Source organism: Erithacus rubecula (genome assembly GCF_903797595.1).
Source record: "Erithacus rubecula genome assembly, chromosome: 4".
Lineage (NCBI taxonomy): Eukaryota > Metazoa > Chordata > Aves > Passeriformes > Muscicapidae > Erithacus > Erithacus rubecula.
Window position 1 is genome coordinate 30319897 of NC_136686.1, and position 22653 is coordinate 30342549.

General features: G+C 44.4%; 1 protein-coding gene across 8 annotated transcripts in view; it reads right to left on the reverse strand.

Annotated features, from left to right (window-relative positions):
• Positions 1-216: 216 nt before the first annotated feature.
• The window catches only part of GSG1 (germ cell associated 1), a 35910-nt gene continuing 13473 nt past the window's right edge, over positions 217-22653 (reverse strand). The window contains exons 1-10 of one of the 8 annotated variants that reach the window (XM_079304548.1): positions 13230-13603; positions 12376-12549; positions 11329-11395; positions 10020-10076; positions 9189-9383; positions 6743-7061; positions 4158-4205; positions 2003-2155; positions 1772-1883; positions 217-557 (exon numbers count right to left, since the gene is read on the reverse strand). In XM_079304548.1, the coding sequence (XP_079160674.1) occupies positions 245-557; positions 1772-1883; positions 2003-2155; positions 4158-4205; positions 6743-7061 (945 nt within the window). In that variant the 5' untranslated portion in view covers positions 9189-9383; positions 10020-10076; positions 11329-11395; positions 12376-12549; positions 13230-13603 and the 3' untranslated portion in view covers positions 217-244. Of the gene's footprint in view, positions 558-1771; positions 1884-2002; positions 2156-4157; positions 4206-6742; positions 7062-9188; positions 9384-10019; positions 10077-11328; positions 11396-11679; positions 11740-12147; positions 12167-12375; positions 12584-13229; positions 13604-22653 lie in introns of those variants that run through there. The other 7 variants (XM_079304545.1, XM_079304549.1, XM_079304546.1 and 4 more) reach the window with 7 other exon arrangements.

Below are 22653 nucleotides of genomic sequence, written 5' to 3' on the forward strand. Positions count from 1 at the left end.
GGAGACAGCTGGCACCAGCATATCCCTCCAGTTTCACCCTTGTCAGATGAGGGCACCCATCACACTGTATATGACCAGGGAGAACCCCCACACTTCTAGTCTAGTTGCCCTGACCCAGTGCCTGCCTCCTCACTCCCTGAAGAGACAGGAAGAGCTCCTCAAAACCTGCTGACAGTAGTGCCAGTGCTTGGTTCAGAGCTCTTGTGCCTCCCAACCCCACTGCTATGTCATTGTACACTCATCCCTAGCAGCGATCCTCCCCGATTGTCTGGCCCAAGACTTCATCCAGGTCCAGCTCTGGTTCCCTCTGTAGTATTTTCTGCTGCAGATCGGTGTAGAAGTCGACTCCCTCAGAGACTGAATGGAAGGCCTTGCCTTTGGGCTCGTAGTAGCTGCTTATTTGCTGTATGAAGCACTGGTGGTGCTGAGGGTTCTCCTTGAGGCTGTCATCGTATCCCTTGATGTGGTTCCTTTTGAATTCCAGTATTGTCTTGGTGTAGGTGTTGAGAGTGGTGACAGCAGAGGCCATGCAGCAGGTAAAGGAGGCCCAGGCCATGCTGCCAGAGACACACAGAAGAAGCACATGCTGTAAAAAGCTATGTAGGGTAAGGAACACTGTGACACACCCCAATTCTCCCTCATTTGCCAGGCAGAACCTACTGGGCACAGACATGAACTAGAGTGACTAAAGCTTATAGCATTACAGTTTTTAGGGGTTATCCCACCACAAGATTCTTAGATCAGTGGGATAAATATTGGTCATCCCCATGACAGGGAAGGGAGTGATAAAAGGAGAAGAGCAGCAGGAACATCTGTAACTGGCCAGAGCAGGAGAGCACAGCTTGGAAGCAAGTTCTGTATTTCAGGGCTGCATAGTGTCTTACTATGTATGAGGTTTGTCTATCTGAGTGTAACCAAATTGCCATCCTGGCATTTGATGTCCAGTGGCACAGAGCACTGGAGTGTTTAAGAATCAATGTGGACATCATCAATACAGCATTGTAAATTGAACCTGCACTTTCCATGGGTACCTGCAAGGCTCATCCAACTGTTTTTCAAGTCCGGTATGTCATGTCAGCCATGCTTGGCTGCTTTATCCTTTAGACAAAGGCACACTGAGCCACTTGCTTTTCACAGCTCCTCTTCCTGGCTCACAAGTGACACTGTGGTCTATTGCCTGCTTTCCCTCCTTCCTGCACGTAGAACCATTTTCAGATGACCTTTGCCTCCAGTGCAGCTTCCATTTTATGGCTGGGCCAGCACTGGAAGAGATGGTGTGACTGCTGCTTGGGGGCTGAGCTGTGCCCACATCTTCAGGCACCTGTCTAGGCTTGGTGTTGCAGGAATAGGTCCTTTGGCCCAGCCTTGGTTAGTGCAGGTGCCAAACCAGCATGCAACTTATTAAAATTGCAGAAAAACAAGGTGTGTTTGAGAGCATCATTACAAGTGTAACACTGGCCTCTGCACGCAGGGAAGAGCTGAGACCAAACAGGGCAAACCAGCTGAAGGGCAAACCTAATTAGTCAGCAGGGCTGAAGGCAATTGTTCAGGTGTGACCCTATTGTTTTCCCAGTCCTTTGGTAGCTATTCATTTAAGTAGCCACCATTTATTAAAAGAGGGTGAGGCAAAGACAGGAGATTAGTAGCAGGAGAACCGTGGTGCTCTTGTCTTTGGAACACACAGAAGGTCAAGAAAGGAGGAGGAAGGGGGTGGCATGGCTGAAGCTCTAGAGGCTGGGGAGGGGTGAAGATGGCTTCAGAGCTCACATACTAGAATGCCCAGCCATAGTCCCATGTGTGCGGTCTCCAGTCCTCCGGTCCCAGATTAACTGTTGCCTGGAAGACTTGACTGTACATCATGTGTGCCACCATCCCAAGGAGACCTGGACACAAAGGACAAAGCAAAGAAGTTACACCAGGAGCCAGAGCAGCATACTTCAGCCTTGAGTGGAAAAGCAAGCTCTCCAGTGCAGAGATTCCAAGACTACAATAATACACTTACCTGACAGCACTGAGGAGACAGCAGCAAAGGCATTGAGCTTCATCCCACAGACAGGATTGCCAGTATGCAGAATTTCCACCATCAAGAGGATGAAACTGATGAGCAGCAAGCTGATGTACAGCATCTCTGAACCCAGTGACAGCCACAGGATTCCTGCCAGGAATACAGGATGAAACCATGTTCAAGGAAGAGTACTCCCCTCTCTCAACCCAATCCTGAAAGGATGTCCTTTGGATAGAAGGGCATGAAGCAAAACAGCAAATAGCCAAAAGCAATCTCCCCAGCCTGTGAGCAATGGATGCTGTAGGGGACAGAGTGCCTGTCACAGAGGATGGCTTGGCTCTTCTAGCATGGCAGAGCTGAGAGGAATTAAAATGCCTTCTGTAAACAAGCCAGCATTATTCACAAGCAGCAAAGAGGAAAGCAAAGAGAGAAAGACAAGGGGAGCTGTTAACTGTTAGCATAAAATCTAATGGCCATAGATTGCCCACAAACACATTTGAGTTCTAATCATAACAATGAAAGAACACGGTTTTTAACCTGGGACTCAACTAGTTAAGACCTATATGGTGCATCCATGGGACATGGCCTCTGGAATTCAGGAAGCCTCTTGCAAGCCTGTATTTCTCACTGAAACCCCAATTAAAATGGAAGTGCGTTCCAGCCAGGGCAGTAACATTGACCACTCACCCTACTTCTTGAGCAGAGTGCAGGTCTTTCATCTGGGATTTTGAGTGGGTTTTAAGTGATACCAGAATCCACAGCTGAGCTTAGTTCTACAGCTGTGCAGTAAGAATTGAAGGAGAATAAAGGAAGGCACTCTGTAATGCTGGGCTGTGGAAAAGCACAGAATTCACTGAGGAAGAAACATTAATCTGACAAATGAAGCAGCACTGTGAACACTACTGTTAGCAACTATTAATGGCTGCAGAGGAGACATTCAGCTAGGGAAAAGGAGTGTGAAGAAAACCCTCATTAATGTGGCACTGACTTGAATACTCAACATCATTAGTGCTATAGAGTCACCCAGCTCTTTAGCAGAAATAGATGAGCTGCATTCCCTGTTTAAAGGAGCTGGCTTGCTTGCTGCAGCACCATCAAGGAGAATATTTCATTAAAGGTCAGACTGTCAAAAGTATTCTGGAGGTTGCAGTCACCACACATACACAGAGACCTCTGCATCATTTTCCTTGTGAGTGCAGGCTTCTCATTGATGATGTGTAATTTGGTCTTGTAAGGTTGCCTGTGCATTGTGGAGCTGCTCTGCACACACCCAGCTCAGCCAGCCCATCCTACTATCAGCAGTCACACCACCTTGTCCATTTCTAACCCAGCTGTACAATGGCACCTGCACTGGTCATGCTAAGATGATACTTTGTGCAGGAAGGAGTGAAAATGGTGTTTCAAATCCCCAGCATTTACTACACCCTTACTCTCAGGGTTTGAATACTGTCACAGGCTCTGCACCTCAGGCCTTTCCCTTCACATATAAACATCTTCTGAAACAACCTGCCTCCAGCCTCCATCTCAAGGAATAGTTAGCAAGCCCACAACAATTGAAAAGTCTTCATTAAGTAGAATCTCCATAGCATATGTACACTTACATTGAAGCATACTGAAGCTATCCACAGGGGGATTTGAAACATGTGAGAATGACAGGAGGGGTGATCTCTCCTACCCAAATGTAGTTTTGTATTTAATGAGGCAAGAACTTCACCTTGAGAACAAAACTTTCAGATGTACCACAAAGTAAAAGGTGATTCAGCTTCCAGATTCATCATATTAGACCCCAAAACTGAAGCACTGAGTTGACGTGTAGCCTGTATGAGAGGAGCTGCCCTGAGGCTGCATCCCTCCTGTTCCCCTTTACTACTGCAAGATGACAACCCCAGGCCAGGCAATTTACCATAAGAGACAAATCCCACTTCATACTGGAGGGAATCTGGGGTTTCTAGCACTGACTTCACAAATGGCAGTGGTTTATGCAAACATCTGGGAGGAAATCTTTGCTCTTTTAGCAACCACGAGGACAGGATTTCATGCCTGGCTCTTTGGGGACTCACCTTGCTGTCCCCACGCAGGCAAAATATTGCAGGTCCCCTGTCCCAAGAGACACACTCTACAGCTACAGTGAAATACAGGGGTTTGTTCTTACCTCTCTCTGCTGGTGGTGAAAGCTCAATAAAGCTGCGGCATTTCTCTTCTGAAACACAAGACCAAAGCTTCTTGTTTATAAAAACAATGCAGGGAACATAGGGGAAAAGAAAATCTCTTCAATCTCACTCTCTTTTCAGTGCATACATCTAGTCATCCCTGAAATTCCCCATCAGACTTTCTCACCTCCAGACTTGTCTATCTTTCCAGACCTTTACCGAGGCAAAGGATGAGAATGTAACATTTTCCTGCAAAACTAGAAATGGCCTCTTCAGAAAAAAAGCTTCAGCTTCTTCGTAAATCTTACTAGCCTCTGCTGAATAGAAAAATCTGTTGCTACTTATTCACAACATTAGTGATGATCAGGTCTATTAGGGGTGTAGCTTATAGACTGCAGATCCATCACTTCTGCTGAATTCCCACACACCCTAATCTCAGAAGAGCATTTCTAGCACCGCTTCTCAAAGAAGAAAACATAAAAAGAACTTCCCAAGTGAAATACTTCATGACAGAGATGCAAGTCCCCCTCCTGTGGCAGCGACATACAGAAATATGGTCTTTGGTCCTCACATTTTAGGCATGCTATTTCAACAAATTGTGTTAATATTTGCTTTGGCTTTTTATGTTGGCCAGGCACAAACTATTCTGTTCCTGCATTACTGCATTTGAGGGTCCTCTCCTCCACTTGGCACAATATTTTCTCCCAGACATTTCTGCTTCATGTAAGAATCTAATTTTCTTAATTTCTATCCCCACTTCTAATCTTTCCAAATCTCCTGTGTTACTTCTGTCATCCACAATTCTCAGGATGCTACCCAGTTTAGTGCCATCTGTGGTTCTCATTAACTTGCAATTTGCTACTTCACCTAGAGCTTTAATGAGGATATTCAGTAATGGCTCATCTAAACTGATCCTGAGATTAGCCTGAATAATAAAATCCTTTCTCCAGCTCAACTCAAACCCCTTTTGTTCTAAGTAGAACCTTTTTTTTGTTGTTGTTTTTATTGTCTATGCAGTTGCTTCAAAGATGCACAGTAGTGGGTGGGTTGAGCTTGATTTACAGGAAGCAGGAGACTGAGACTGACTGTGCTTCTGCCCCGTGCTCTATCTCGTGTTCTGCTGCAATCCAGATGTTACATACTTTCTGTGTTCCTTCAGGCACTGGGGTTATTCCAGGACTGCCCAATGGACAAAAAGTCGTTTAGAGAAATCAGTTGAGGGATGTAGTTTCATTCCCAAAAGCATAATGGAAACACAACCCGACCCAACCCAAACCAGTTCTAAATAAACACATCTCCTTTCACAGTCTGTCTGGAAATGCTCTTAACAAAAAGCAGCCCACTTGTTAGGACACGAGAGTTTCAAGCACATTCCCTTCTGCTCCAACCCCTCCTTCTGTCTGCTTTTCTTCACCAGTTATTTATTTTCAAGCTGTGATAGCAACAGAGATGAAAAATACTATACTGAAAGGATGGCTTGGTTAAAGAAGGTGAGACGTTTGTACTTGGGCAGAGCTGAAGGGAGGGTGGTGGGCTCAGGGGAATGAACCTGATGAAAGTGACTTTCATCACTCTGTCTTTAGATACAAATCTCTGTGTCAGCCACCTTTTGGATTAGTTCTGATACTTGATGTGTGCACCAGGCAGTAAAGAACATCTGAGCACTGCAAAGCATCCACCTGTGCTGGTGTGGCACAGGTTCCAGCAGAAGGACTTGAGCAGGTCTGGGCAGGAACAAGTCAAGGGTGAAGGGAAGCACCAAAGGGTTCTAGTACAGGTTGCAGAGCCAGTCATGGCACTTCAGGATTTACACTGCCAGTCCCACATGGTCAAAAATCATAAATGAAACCTTTCGCAATATCACAAAAACTAGAAACAATTACAATATTGTGGCTCTAATAATCAGCTCAATTTACCTCCTAGCTTTAGTTCCTTTGGGTTCAGACCTTCCAGTTTTTTTCTCTATATCTATAAGGTAGTAATTATCTTTCTCTGGTGTTTTTTTTTTTGTTTTGTTTTGTTTTCAAGAAAAGCCCAGTTTCTGTTTAATAAGACATAACTATTGAGTTTGGTGATTTAAGAACACCAACTATTGTAGTCCTCACAGTGATAGCTAAAAATTAACATCTGCATAAAATTACTGTACTTAAACTTCTGAGAGGATATGCACAAATTTACCCTGAAGAGCATGAAGTAAGCTGTGCATAGGAATGGAGATATGGGAAAGGGAAAGAAGGCTTATGGAAGTTCCCTTCAGGAACTTCAGGATGAACATTGGAACATCAGGAGCCATCAGGATGCAGTGCCATCATAAAGTCACTGCTATCACCACCATCACTTGCACTTCACAGCCTCTATTTCAGACCAAAGGGCACATCAGAGACAACCATTCTCCATCTCCCTGCTCGCTGAACATTCCAGTGAAGGACAGAAGTGCATTGACCGCAGCAGTGCACAGGCCTGATACCATCCAGGAAAAGGTAGAAGACTTTTCCCTCAAGTGTTCTCAGCCTCCCACCTTTCAGTTTCCAACTTCTGTGGAGTAAATACAAGGCAATAAGTTGTGGCTGCCTGAGCAACACACTACCTGGTCCTTCCAAGCTCTCTTCACAGGAAAGCCACATCCCTGTGTGGAAGTATCTGAAGGCAAAGCGGTCATCTCCAGTCTCCCAGCTGTAGTGCACTGACTCATCCGATGTAAAGTTGCTTGCCTCTCCATCAGGAGGAATGGGGACACCGATGCACTGGGAGGCTTTGGTCTTCCCACACAAAGGCTTGGGCACTTTCTGGGTCCCGGTGCACCAGTAGCTGCCCAGCAAGGCTGTGGTGGAGAGGGTGAGAGCCAGCAGGTTCAGGACGACGGCCAGCAAAGTGCGGCGCAGTGGCAGTCCCTTCAGCAGCTCCATCTACAACACACAGAGGAGAGACCATCACACCAGCCACTCATCCCATATAGCCTATGAATCCCACCTTTTCCCAGCATGCGTCTGTGGGGAGGGGTTAGGAGCACTCTGCCCTCCTCACAACATCCCAACAGCCCACTCAGCATGGAAGAAACATTTCTTGAAATGGTTCAAGGGCAGTGGACCAATAGGTTAGCTTCAACCATCTCAAAGCATGCTGAGTATCTGTGCTGGGGAAGAGAGGGCAATATAGCAGGGCTGAGTGCATTGAGGTGTCTGAGCACATGAGTGAAATGAAAGGAACATCAGATTTGACCATCTCAGAGATGACAGGGAGAAACTGTTAACCAACTTTCCTGAAAACCATGTGTTACCTCTACATGAAATACAATGAATGCTCTCTCCAACTAAATGAGAAATCTTGCTGCCAAGTGTCCCAAAACACTTTTTCAAGTGGTTCATTACTGTACCTAGGGAGGTTGAGAGTACAGTGATTTCTCAGTGGGAAAAGGCAAGAAAATGTTGCCCTATCGCTGAAGGTCACACATCAAAGCAGCGACTGGCTCAGAGAGGACATTCAGCTATCCAGACCTGGCATCTTAAGTACAAGCCACAGAGCAGCACCTTCCACCTGAGCTCTCATCTGCACATCAGAAATTTGGTAGGGTGGTTGGGATGACAGTGTCTCTGCTTTCACACAAAGTGCCAAACGTTTTTGTTTTCCTCTAAGAGTGAATGTAGCCACAAGCATTTTTACTGATTTTATCTTGTCATTAAAAGTAATTTAGAAAGCAGTTTGTGAACCAGGGACTTTCTCACTCAGAGGGAAGATAAAGACTTTAGGGTTCCTGCAAAACCCTGCACTGACTCCTGAGAGCCCCAAAATATCACTCCATAGATTGATTAGATGTCATCTACCCACACATCAACTTTCATGTAATCAATGCATGTTTCTTCCCACATGGCACTCCCTATGTTTGGCACAACTTCATCCAGATACTCCCACCCTTTCCTATTTATGCCTCTGAAAATCTATTTACCCATGAATAGATTCAGTTTGTACAGACACTGCCTGCTGCTGGTCCTCTTCACTTAACTTGGGCTGACTCACCCAAGGCTGAAGGTGTGAGAAAGACCCAGCATTCTGTGGAAAACACTATAAATAAACAATGCAAGACCCAGCTTTGCATTGTTTGTGACTGAACCACAGATAGAAGTGGTGCAGTTAGAATCATCTTTTCTGCTAACCAGCAAGCTTGGAAACATGGTCAACAAAGATGGTGGTGAAGCTCCTTTTGAAAAGCAAGACATTGTTAGTGTCTCATCACACTGAGAAAGCAGTGCCTGACCCCAAAAGTCCTCATTGAAAGCAAGAAAATACTCAGCTCCTGAAATTTTTCTGTATTTTTCATACTCTGGTTTCTTTTGTCTCTTCACCAGGACATTTCTTTCTGTACCCTGAAGATGGTAACATCTTAGTGAAGCCATAACTAATGGCTTTCATGTTTTGAAGATATGTTGAATATCACCATTTTTTGCAGAGTAGACACCTACTAGGAAGAGTTTCTGGCTAAGATTAGTGGCAAACTTCTCACTGAAAGTTTTTTTGGAGGAAAATTTGGCTTATGACTGAAAAGGAAATTACAGACAAAATTGCTCTTCTCAACAGCATAATTTTTCACCTGAAAATTGAAACCTTCAGCACACAAAGTTTTTCAGTTTTTCATCAATGACTAATTATAAGATTTTCTGTCACCATGTTTTTGGGTTGATAATGCTTTTGTTTAACAAAAAAAAAAAATCCACTCACAATATTTACAAAAATTATCTTTCTAATTTAAATCTTCAATAGTGGGAAAAGTATTCTCTCCAGTTGATTTATGACAGTAGTTGAAAGGCCATATAATTTCAGGAAGAATGTTAAGGAAAAGACAAAAAATACAAGAAACAAATCAGTCAGAAGTAGGAAGTGGATAAAGGATGCAGAAAACATATGGAATGAGAAGCAAATCTGAACTACTTCCTGAAAACATTGTTAGAAAAGCTTCCCTCTACAAAAGCCAAGCACTCACTGATAATAACCAACCATAATATCCAGAGAGCCCCAAAAGGAATGATAGTTGAATTTACCTTAGCAGAAAGTCTTTGAAGTCCTGTTAATTTGGATGAACTGCACAGGAGTGGAACTCACGCTATGTCTGCTGTTTTGTTCATTTCCACATCCTCCAAGAAACCCAATTGCTGCAAAATCCCTTCCTCCTTTGTGTGGTCCCCTCCTCCTTTGCCTTGCCAGTGATTATTAAATGTGATCCTTCTGGTCAGCAGCTGTTTGGTGGAAAAGGGTCATTTTGTAATCCACAATGCAATCACAGCACAGCTGTTCTGGGAGATTATATAGGAAGCGATTGGTGCTGTGGGTTGGGATTAAATGCAGAAGAGTGACCTGTATTAAATGAGTAGAAGGTTTCTTTAAAACACTGAAAGATTCCAGCCATGTGGTAGCTATTTGGGAGCTTGTATGGAGGAAGATGGCAGCTTCAGCCAATGCTACAGGGGAGGAGTGACCTTAGCTTGGAAACTGCCAGCACCCTTGGCATCGGGTCACCCCTTGCACTGTGCATTGTCTCAGCAGACTGGCCAAGACCAAAAGCATCCCAGCCTTAGGATATCATCTTGGCCACACCTGATAATTGCAGAAAGGGCAGAATAAAAAAAAAAAAAAAAGGGGAGAGGAAAGTTTGTGCAACTGCATCTGCTCTGAGGACTGGGAATTTCAGTCACTGAAGAGATACCAATACTGTCTTCCCATGGGCACTGGAAATTTTGATGTCAAAAGGAGCCCCTTGACAGAAGAGCTGCTGAGTGGCAGACTGACACCATGACAGCAGCAAGTCAAGCCAACAGTCAAAGCATAGGAGAATGAGGCAGATTGTCAGTGTCACTTGTAGTGCCAGCTCTTACCAAAATGTGAAGGTCAATGGGAATCCCAGCTGGTTCACCTTGGAGGAATTTGGGAACCTAGTAAGAAGAGACAGAGATTCACATTCACACAAAGTCGCCTTTGAGGTCTTGTCCCGGAAGTTTAAAGGCTCTCAAAATACCAAACCCATGAAGAGTAAGAGTGACATCATCTTTCATGAGAATGTAGTAGATTCCAAGGAGCAGAGCTGCACTGAATCAAACTGCAAGGGAGGGGAGCATCCAAAGGAAGACACGTCCTGCCTTCCCCACAAGCACTTTGCCCAGTGCCAAGCTGGGAGGGAAGGAGGCAGATTCCCTGCATGCAGTTCTCCCAAGACAGAGGAAACCAGAGGTCCATCCATCCATCCTCACCCCCACATCCAGCAGCAGGGCCCAGGGGCAGGGGCAGGGGCAGGGGCAGGGGCAGGGGCAGCTCTGGGTGACAGCACAGCCTGTGACAGCCCCGCACAGCACGGGCAGCAGATGGAGAAGTTCACGGTGCAGCACATGGGCTCTGCTTTCTGGGCTCCTGACCCTTCCTGCCCTGGGCAGAGTGGGCAGCAGCTCTGTGGTTATTTTAATCCCAGCCACCACATAAACTCCTCTAATATAGATAAGCATTTCTAAGACGGACTAACTGAAAGCAATGCTAAATGTCCCTGGGCTCCATGGACTGCCTGCAGGTTTTTGATTAAGAAAAAAGTTCTGTTTGAAACAGATGTACTTGATTTACTGAAGTAGGTAGAACAACAGCTGATGCCATTTAAAAGGAGAGAGATTTCTTTTTCTCTTTCTTTTTTTTCAGCCTGTCCACCTTAAATTTAACTTCTAAATGCCCAGTTAAAAAATAAAAACAAAAACCTGATTTACAAGCTCAAGAATGGATGAAATCCATCTCTGCTGATAATCCTTACCACCTTCCCAGTTTTAAGCTTGGTTAGAAGAGTATCATTAAAACCCAAAATCCTCTGTCAGTTTCTAAAGCTGGGTTCATGGCATATATATCAGTGAAATTAAATTGAATTAGTTTTATATGGATAAGGATTCATGTTGGGAAATAAATTTATCAGAAATATGGTATGGTTAAAAAAATATGCTTATAGCAGATTTAGCATTCTGAATAATGGCAGATATTTATCCTTCCAGAAGATGGCAATCTTTCTCTAGTCTTCTTTTTGGGAGTCTCTGCTGCTCACATGTATATTGGAGGGAAGCAACACCGAAGTTTAGACTTCTATTCCTTCTGTTGAAATTCCTCCCCCCGACACTTTTTTTTTTTTTAATATTTTTATGAACACAAACTCTTTACCTTGACTATGAAATGTGGTGTGAGTCTGTCTCTTGGAGTTATCTGAGCCTTGGAACACTTGAAATCACTGAGAAAAGAAAATAAAAGAGGAATGATTGCAGGAGCTTAGCTTTTGCTCACCTTCTGCCCTGCATGAAACTATTTTTTCTAACACTTTTCACAATATTTTGTCAAGTATCACATTAAATTTCCCCAGATTACTGTACACAACTCATGGAACACCAACACCAGAGCATGTTTCCTGATGTTCAACAAACGCCCCTTCACAAAATTATGGGTATTTTATCTGGTTTTGATTTGGATTTCAGTTGTTTGGGTGTTTTTTTTTTAAATTCTCTGTATTAACCTCACCTCAATCTGACCTATTATAAACAGGAAAATCAAGCTGCATCTGTCTTTCACCCTGCTGTGCCTCCAGTTTTCTCCTCTTTGTATCTGACATTTCCCACCATAATTTGGCTTGGCTAGAGTTTTTGGATGTCTCCTTCTCTTTGAACTCAGCCGCAGCCAGTCCCTGGTGACTTGTTTAAAATTCGCCCATTGAAGTGAATGCCCATAGCAGTTGATTTCCTGTGCAATCAGCCAAATGCTTGACTTATAGAAACAAAACAAGGAAACAAAATGAAAAAAAAAAAAAAAATCAAAATCTTTGCACAGCACCACGGTGGAGATTGCCAAGTCTAAAAAAGCCTGGGCGTTGACAAGTGATGCATTTTTATCCTGGCTCTATCACCATCTACACCCTGGCTTGGGTGTATCCTGCCCCAAAGTGACAAATTCAACTCCCAGGGATGTCGGTGGAAAGAAGGTCAAGGAGACCTTGCCAGATAGGGCCCAAAACTTGCAATATTTGACTAGTGAGTGTCAAGAGGCACCCAAGTCCCCACAGCCCCCCATGCAGCGATGCTCCAGGGATATCAGGGAGCATCTGCTGTCCTGACATTGGCTCTCCAGCTGACCTGAGGAGGAAAGGAGAGGAGGAAGGGTGGCTGCTCACACCCACAGAGTCGCTCTGTGGAGACTGGACAAAGACAGGCTCATACTCACCCCTCATTCCACACATTCCTCGCACATGACACTTCCCACCGCTCCTGTTCTCGCCGTTTTTACGGGAAGATCACTCGGACCCGCAGTCCCCTCCCTTACTGCCACGCAGAAGCAGGATGTCTCCCGAGTGACAGTGACACGGAGAGAGCCAGACTTCTCAAACCCAGTGACAGACTGCAAATGCCAGATTTCTCCCTGAGCTCTGAATAATTCCACTCAGATTGTAACCTTTATTTAGCTGTTTGCATGATGCATTAACTCTTGCTCTGAAAATGACCTCACCAGGCATATTTTTTCTAGTCTAAGCACATTTAAAGGTGAATTCTGTTTTCAAAGATGATCAGCTTACATTGCTAGACACCGAGACTGTGGCAGAAATAAAGATTAAACTGGACTAAGTAAATGCATCTTAAAGACGGACAAAGATGTCAATTTAGACCTAACTACTTTTTTTTTTTCTACTTTTTCTTCTCTCAACAAGTCGTACTTGGTTGCATATTTTTTCCTAATCTTTATGGTTGTCAGGCACTCAAAAACCACACAGAAAGCAGATATGAAAAGGAGAAAAATCGGATGCAGCAACAAAGATTTTGAGGGCTCACAAGAGATTCTAGGTGTCTCAATTTCTGGATAGGAAATATAAGACTATATATTATATAGAAGGCTAGGGGGTTGCTTTTCACAGAGTACTTAAACTCTGGGATGTGTTCACCTGAGCACACACCCAAAAAGTAGTATTTATGTAATTTAACAGACAAGAAAAGCACAAATTCATACATGAATCTCTGAGGATATTAAAGAGGTGCCAGTCCAGAAAAGGATCTGTACAAAAACTCAAGCAGATAAATGCTTACCTTATCCACTGGTCACTATTCCCATCTGCTCTTCTGAGGCATCCAGTGAAATACTACAAGGTGATCATGGATTCACCCCCATGTCTTTCTGTCAGACTGAATATGTAGTAGCCAAGAAATTCCATGAGATCTGACCAGATGCTTTGAAATGTACCAAGTCTGTCATTTTATTGATGGTTTAGTTCTTTCTGAGCTCGCTAAATCATCACAGCACATTATATCAGCTGCTAGATTGGCAGGGCGTCCACTTCTGCAGAATGTGCCTTTGTAATTTGGTAGTCCCCTCTATGAAAATTGTTGCTACTTTTAAATCTACCACTGACGAGATCTCAGTCTGTTACTACTCAGAATCCCAAACATCCAGACTCAGGGACTACCACAGGCTCATGGGGGTTTTATCATCAAGAGGAGCCATTGCAACAACACAGTTTCCTCTCAGATGTAACAGAACCCAAAGAACTCTGGATATAAATTTATAGTAATAAACAGAATTCCTTCTGGGGCTTTAGCATATATTTTATACAACTAACTGGTATTGACTGTGCAGCAGAGTATGATGGAGAACCCATCACAACCTTAGAAAAGTTATTCCAATTATTAATTAACCTCATTCTCAAAACTTTACTCTTGCTCTGTGAGTAGTGTCTGCTTTAGTTTTCCAACCTGACCAGGCTGCTCCAACGCACAAATAAATACCCAGTGAAGTGATTTCCTAAAAATGTTATTGTAAAAGTCACAAATCAATGAGTTTCATTAGAGGCACACAGTGTGATCTAACCAGCTGGCTGGTGGCCCAAATTCCTAGTTCTGTACTTGGCTCTGACACATAATTTTCCCCTCCCATCGGCCAAGTCATTAGTGGTGCATTTACACTGCAGTCAAAGCAGTGGCAGTGATGGGGAGTAAACATTCAGTGCTTGTTTTAATTGGGTGTTGCTAGGAATTCACTCCAGCAATATGGAGCACAATGCAGGGTGCAAACCTAAGTCCAGAAACAGAGTAAACTGTGCTAAGCTCCACATTGCCATGGCTGGATTGATATTCAAAATAGCCCTAGTTTCCATGCACTATAAAGTTGGGTCTTTGCAGTAATTCCCACAGATGCAAATCTACAGCACATGGGATCCTTGTTGGTACTGGAATCAGCACAGAGGGAAACTTTCTGCTTAGATACTGACAAAATTTAAGGACCTAAAATTAATCTGTACAAAGATTAATCTGGACCTAAATTAAATGTAATTTAATTCAAAATTAATCTGTACAAAGAGCACCTCACACATATGCAGGTGATCTTGGAGTTAAGGACATGTTTAATATGTTTTAAAGCAAGAAAATAAGTAAAAAATTGAAACAATACAGTTAAACCATATTTCACTTTGGTTTCTCTCATGGAAATGTGAAAGACAAAGCGACTGTTCTTTGCTTTAATTTATTTTTTCCTCCATTTCACTATGGTGAATCAGAATAAGCAGAGTTAGAGGAAGTCTACAAAGATTATCTAATCAATCCATCTATATCACTATGACCTTAGCAGCCTGAAGAACTTCAAGCCTACTTTTAAAATTTTTAAGCAAGGGACATACCACTCCATCCTGGAAAAAAATCCCTTGTAATATCTTTTTTTTTTCTAATCAAATCACAACATAAACCAGAAATTTTTTCCATCTCTGCTAAATGCCATGGTGTCTATTCCACATCTGATTTACTTGTTCACATGGATTGTCCTCTCAAGGCCATTGGAGCTATGTGGTTTATTGAAGTTCTACTCACATGCTGGTATTTGAGGAACCAGTGCCTCAAAGGAAACATCTAAGCTAGCAGGAAAGGTTTGGAAATCTAAAAGAGTGAGTAAGACAGAGTTAGCTTTTTTAAGGCAAGGCGTGGGAGGTGTTTTCGTTCTTTAGCTATTAAAAACTCCTTGCTTTGACAAGGGGAAAAAAAAAAGGGGGAAGAGAACTGGGAGGGGAAGGATTAATGAATAAAGAGGCAGCATGGCAAGAGATGCAGCAAGCATGGTGGCCAGAAGGCACGAGTGAGTTTCTCAGAATGTGCTCCCTGACAGAGCAGGGGTGGCAGCAGGCACAGGTCAGAGGAGTCAAGGTCTAATGTGCTGTTGGAAGGATAATGAGACCAGCTTTCCTTACAGAGCTGAGCAGAGGGGATTTGTTACAGTGGCTGCTTTGAAAACAATCATGCTAGATATTACAATTCCATCTTTTATCTTTCTGGATATCCTGATAATTATCCAGGATTGAGGGCAACTCTTTTTTTCCTCATATTTGATGCAGATTAGGGATTCCTTTTCATTTCTTTCTGGCATTTTGGAGCTGTGGCTTCACAGGCAGTCCTGCTGTCAAGTCCAATCTCCACAGCTCATGCCTCCATGGCCTTGCTTCAGTGTGGGCAGCACACTGTGCACCAGGGAGGAGACAGGTCAGGACAGGGTGACACTGGTCTGGCCCCGTGCCTTGGAGTGGGAGCAGGCAGTGCCAGGAGCAGATGGGGTCACTGCCACGGGCCTGCGGTGGATGCAGCACGTGCTCGCCCTGCCAGGGGAGTTTCGGGGCACCCAGGCTTCCCTACAAGTCCTCAGGGGAAGGAGTGCCCCAGTTGTTACAACACAAACACAAAATATTTTGGAGACAGCCAGCAGAGAAATTGGGCGTCTGCCTCTCTTCTGCTGTATTTTTTTTTTTTTTGGTTGCATTTCTTTCTGTTGGGTTAGTTTTTTTTTCCTTTTCTCGCTCCTCCTCCCTCCACACCTCCTTATTTCCTCATAGCCAGGTTTCCACATGCCTGGGCAACCCCAGTTCCATGCATGGGCAAGGACATCAGTTCCCAAGGGAGTTCCCAGCCATGGAAAGGAGGGGTCCAGGTGCAGTGACAGCACCTGGGAGGACAGAACAAGGTGATCCAGCCACAGCCAGGGGCCTTTGTGCCTTTATGCTTGCATAAATCTGGGTCTCAAATCACATGCTATTTTTTCCATCAAGCTCACAGTTTAAGAAAAAAAAAAAGATAAACAATTGTCCTTCCTAGCCCCCATCATTTTTTCTGTGCAGGCCCAAGCTGCAATATGTCAAAAGTTCATTATTAGCCAACTTTGCGGGGGCCTTTGTCATCAATGACAGAAGATCTGTTTCTGACAGAAAAAGAGTGATTTATTTTAATGCAAGGCATTGCTCAAAATGTGGTTTGCTGGGTTTTTTAAAAGAAAAAGTAATGAGGATTTTTTAATGTGGATAAAGCAGAATATTCCCCTGCCAGGCTTGTTCTCAAGAAATAGCAAAGTGGTCTCGACTGAAATTAAAAACAAAACCAAAAAGAACTCTATGAAACTACTCAAGCAGACATGAGCTAGATGATGTTGGTTTAATCTGGCAATGCCAAAAGCAACCAAAGCCAGACCTTGTGATGGAATGTGTCAAGTGACTTATACAAAAGAGCCAACACTACCAGCAATGTCTGCTGTGTTCTGTGCACCCATTAACATGCTAATCTCAACGTTAGTCTTTCCCAGGTAGTCAAGGACTATTATTGCTGAGCTTTACAACTAAGCATTAGGCATTGTGGCTAAACAGCTTGACTGAACAAGAATTATTTGCCATCACCTCATGTTACCACAGGCAGAACTCAAAGAAATTAGGTCAGGCAGAATGGAAAGAAAACTTCAGAAAACTCCTCCAAACAGTGAAAAGTAGTCCTCTGTGGTACAGTTTCTCATGGGAAGCAAAGGATGCAGGCTGGATAATGCACTGGAAAATGTATTGCAGGCAAGAATCTTGCAGGAATTGGGCTAGGCTAGAATGTAAAATAATGGACAGGATGAGCTAGCAAGATTCTCCAATCTTTAATTTCCATGGTTTAAAAAAATTGCCACAGTTTGCGTTGCTTGAAATTCCTTCACACGAGTTACAGAATCTCTGAGTGAGGCAGAATATGAGGCTGGAGCAAGAGAGGTGGGTGTGTTTCCTGGATGACACAAAGCAGAAAAAAAAAAAAAAGTCTTCAGCCTGGAAGAAGCTGTGAAACTTGGAGACTGGCTGGAGAGAAAAGGAGGGAACACAGCTCAGAGGGACTGCTCCCACCAGGCTGAAGCATGGGTGACACTGAGGACACCATGGTGAAGGTTTTGGGGCTAGGCCAGTGGTAAAGAGGGTGGCTTTGAGAGCAGTGACACTGCCTAAGCATCCTGCCATCACCCATGGCCAGTCTGCAGCTCTTGGTAAGAAGTAGGAAAGCTCAGATCCTGCTCTCTGCATGACTCTTCAATATCAGTTTCCACCAACAGATTTTTCAATTTTCAGAACATTTTGATTAGAGGCTTCTCTTCCACACTCCTTGTCTTTAAAACAATAATTTTCTGTTTTGCTTTGGTTTGAACTCAGATTCAGAGGGCTGGATTAAAGCAAGGGATTGAAGAGCTGGTCTTTCACGCCAATCCAGGGCTGGAGAATAAATATCCTCAATTACTCCCATCAGTCATGAGGCCTCACACATAGCTTTACCAATGCACTGCAATCCTGACTTTCAACATCCCTAGCATTTCAGTTCATGACTGGATGCAGTCACAGGTCACCCACACCGCTTTCAAAGCAGGGCACTGGCCTGTGCTAGGGCCCTTCACCACTTTTGGTAACCTGTCTGTGTAGCAATCCTGAGGATGCCCTTGGGCTCTGCTAAGGGACACCTGAAGTCCAACCTTACTGAACAATTCCCAATTCTCTTGCCTAGGAGAGTTCAGTCAGTCCTACTGCACCACATTTATTATTCCAGCCTTGGAACACCTCTAGGGCTAACCCAGCAGACCTGGAAAACAGTTCCCTCTGCAATCATCATGTTCCATGTTTGGTACAAAGGTGACATGGGATGTACAATATTGCTAAGATTCCAAATGAAACCATTCTTGAACTTAACTGGTGTTTCTTTCCACCCACAGTCTGTTACAGACCTTAAATGTGTGCTTCACAGCTTTGTTGGAGCAGATCTGCTGTTCTCCTCTCTTCATAGATTAAAATGAATGCATTCTTTAATTATTAAATGAAAATTAAAATCTATAGTCAACTTCCCACAGACCTTCTTAACCATTTTTACTGCTGACTTAAACTCTGCACTGAAGATCTAGACACTGTTGCTTCAAAAGCTCTTCTGAGGTCCTCAAGAAGCTTTGAGATCTTCTAGAACAGAAGAGCTACTAATGTCTTTACATTGTTGCTAAAGAAAAAAACCTGTGGGTCGCAGATCAAATCTGGTAAGGTACAGGCTGTCCCAGACAGCACCAGTTGCTGCCTTGGGGATGTATTCTGGAAAGCGTAGGCAGGGGTGTCAGAGCAACCATACATCCAACCTGGCTTTGTTTACTGTATTTCCTAATGGGAAGATTCCTGAGCTGTTCCTTCTCCACCTTCCCAGGTGTTCACTGGTGTCCTGACTCAGACACCAGGCTCACAAGTCCATAACCAAAATGTACAGGCAGGTAAAGTGACCTGATGTCTGCAGGACCTTAGCCAGCTTATTCCACCACTGCCTGCAAAATAGCCGTGGCTTGGGATGCCTATGTCCACCCCCAAAAACCTTCTCTCCCTCTTTCTGAGCTCTGAGCCTCTCTCAGCTCCTAGGTTATGTGTAAGAATTCCCACAGAAGAGAGCAGCAGGGAACATAGGGAGTGCCACTTCAATCTCCTGTCCCAGGGGCAGATTTAATCGAGTGCTTTCCCCAGAGCTTAGGGCTCCTAGCAGTCATGATGGAGAATGATTGTCTCTACAATCATTTGGAGGTTCTCACAGAGGCTTTCCCTGTGGTGGTCACACCTTTCAGGGACACAGCTGGACACAGCTCTGACCCTATGCACAGCACTCACTCCTGGGGCTTCTCCTGCCCACATTGTGGCCATGGATTCTCTTAAATCTCTGTCTTTTTAGGGTGACATCAATCTGTACTGGAAAACTTCAAATGACAAGGAATTTACTACCCATAAACTGTCCCACTAGCTAACCAACCTCACAGCTCAGAGTGCACACCCTATTTCTAGATGGTCTTCACTGCCAGCCAGTGAGGCTACTTCTTCATTAGCAGCTAATGCAGTTCAAGGCATGCACAAGCCCTGACAGGCATTTTCCCATGTTGTTCACATGCTTTGTGGCAAGTTTTGGCTTGTGGCAGCCACTGTTCTCTGAACAACAGGAGAGTACTCTTTTAACAGCTGGACCAGGGCATCATTCCTAACAGATTATTTGGCCAAGGCTACCTTCTTTGGGGGAGAAGAAGTTTTATTCAGATGGATGCTGTACCACTTGCTCTCAGGTTCAGAGAACTAACCCTGATCACTTTATTTACCAGTGTAGGTGTAGCCTAGATTTCGACAAGACCTGTTTTTTTGCCAGCAGTGTTTACTATTTGAAATCTATCTCTCAAGTGAAATATTTGTGGACTTTGATTAAGTCAATTCCTAACTTTCTTTTACATAAACTACATTTTGAGTCCTTTCCAGCTTTTAGCATCCTTTGAGAACTTCGAACAGGGAAATAGAAGACAGTCCTCTAGCATGATCTCACCAGCCAGACCTGTACTGCAGGCTCTCCCCAGTTTGCCTTGCTCTTAGGAGCACAGCACAAGGCACAAATCCTCCTGTCCTCACCTGTGTACCTCATTTCCAGGCTCAGGAATCCTACAGAATTTGTGCCAATTGGAGAATATACTAATCTTGTCCCTGATATGAGCTCTCAGGCAATCAAGACTTTACTGGGTGCCAAATTATACTTCCACTACTCAGCTTGGATACAGAAGTTAGTGGGACTGAAAATACGAAAATGTTGCCCCACTCACTATTCCCCTCATATATTTGAGAGTGATGTCTTTTCTAATCTGCCAAGGTTTTCAGCCTGGAGACTGTTTATTTTGATTCCCATATCCTCTATAGTGGCATTGTGAGACAGGACACTGTCTCCTCTCCCCCTGTCACATCCCAATACACACTTTGCTATGAGAAGGTCCCACAGCATTTTCTTGTTCAAACGTACTTACGACATCCATCTGTGCAGTTTGAGCTGACCATACTGTTGTTGGCCTCCTCCCTGTCATTTATGTGATATAGTAGAAAAATAAATTTTCCTGATGAAAGAGTTCAGGAGATGACAGAAGATGACATCCATAGGAGCCCCACTAGCAATTGCTGATAAGAGGATCTCCCCTGGCAGGAGCTTTCTGAGGTCTAACCATTGACACGCTTTCCAGCCGTGCAGCAGGGGTGGTGTTGGTTATTTGCCTCTAGAAACCCACAAGAAGGTTTCTGCATCCCAGCCCACAGACTCTTACACACCATGGTCCTGCTCATTCCATCACAACACAGAAACAGCTCCCACTCAGTCTGTGCCTCCATAACCACAGCAAGGCTCTGTCATTTCTGTCTGCAGGGCTGTTGGTAATGCCAAGCTGGGAGCCACTGCAGGCACTGTGTGCTACGAGTTAGGTGAGCACATAGACAGTGTCACCCTGTCACTACAGCAGCTCTCATTGACTGAGGGACACACTGAAGCAAGCTTTACACTATTGCAAAACAAACAGTACCGAGTTTCAGCCTCAGCAGCCCACAGGTGTGACACAGCTGTCACTGTGCCTCAGCACAAGTGCCACTGCCTCGCTAGGCAACTACCACAACATGGCAATGCCTGTCAATGTACCAGGAAGGTCACAGGGCTGAGTCCTGAGCCTTCAGCTGCAAGCTCTGGGGCTGCTCCTGCTGAGCTCCCCATGGTCAGGTAGCCCAGGAGGCAGAGATTCTGTCCACCAACCAATATTTGTATGAATAATAAAAAAGGGAAAAAGGAAGGAAAAAAACCAGGGAAAAAGCCTCAGCCTGCTTTGTGAGCACAAGTACAATTTGCAGCTATGAGCTTGATTTCCCTGCCATCAAAATGTGTTTTTCTCTGTGCCTGTCCCTTTTCTCCTCAAGGCAGATACTTCACTATCCTAAAACCTTTTAAGGGCTATGTTCAGCCCTCTTGAAAAATACCACACTTAGCATAATGAAAGCTTACTGTCCCTACTGCCACTGCAAAAACTTCTCCCTGAAGTCTTGCCCCTGACTGGTTACCTCTGCTGGGGCACTGAGAGGGGCAACTTGGCCTTCAGCAGAGAGCAAGGTGGCTGTAAGTGCTGAGCACTAGATAAAGGCAAGAAAGCAGGAGTCTCATTGTGCTAACCCTTATCTGCAGAAACACCTTTGACATGCAGAATGTTTGTTCGAGGTGATTACCTGGGTGGAGAGGTTATTGTTGCATAAATTATTTACTTTTAAAACCACAGTTATTCGCCTCCACCCTTCTCACCATTGCCCTGTGTACCCCCGTACTAACACACCTTAGCATTTGAAGAAGAACTGCAAAGGGCTCTAGGAGGATAGTTTCACCAGGATGCACCTGGACACAGACAGATATCCACCGGGACCAGTCATTAGCACAAAACAGCAAAAATTGTCACCTACCTCTGTAAGGGCTACTGGGCAGAGTAGCCCCAGGGGAGCAGGAGGCACAGGGGAAGGGAAGTAAGATCAAACCTCTAGAAAGGCATCAATTCATTTGCCTTTCCCTGTCTCTGCCACATCAGAGGCCAGGGTGAGCTTCAGTTAATCAGCAGCACTTGAGGACATGGTTTAGTGGTGAACATGGTGGTGGTGCTGGCTGGACAGTTGGACTTGATGATCTTAGAGGTCTTTTCCAACATTAATCATTCTATGATTCTGTGAAATAAACAGTCTAGCTGGCCTCATGCACAACAGGGATGTGTTCCCTCCCATCACTACAGGTGAGAAGTATATCTGACTCTCTTCTTCTAATGCTCTGTGCATCTGAAACTCTCAAGAACATTCCTTAACAGCCTGAAGGGAGCAAGCAGTAGAATTGAATGGAAGTGCATGGATTTGGATATATTGGTGACACAGCTGCACTGATAAGCAACACCTTGGAGTGCAAAGGGAAGATGGAAAATCAGCACTGGGTTGCTGGTTAGAAGGAGCCTGAGGTCACTGGAAACACTTACATTGGGTTTTTGGGGAGCAGTGTCACATCCATGGGCTTCATCCCAGACAAAGCAAGTTCATTTCCCGGCCTGCAGTATGTTCTGCAGTGTCCAGTCCAGCATTGGAGACCAGAACTAATAGGGTTCCATTACTGGGTTTCCCTTGGGAAGCTACTCCACACACCAACAAAAGTCAGTCCTGATATTCAACTAAAACTTTCCTTTCCTTCCATTACACCAGATACTTTCTTCTGGGTGATGTCCCTTAAGCAGCATATTCCATTTGCCTCTGTCCTTCCAAGACAAAGTTTCATCACTGTGTGTGCAAGCCCAGTTCTTCAGCAGAGCTGCCTGTCCCAGCCCTGCCCTGCCTTGGTTCACCACCTGTCACAAGGAAGCACACCACTT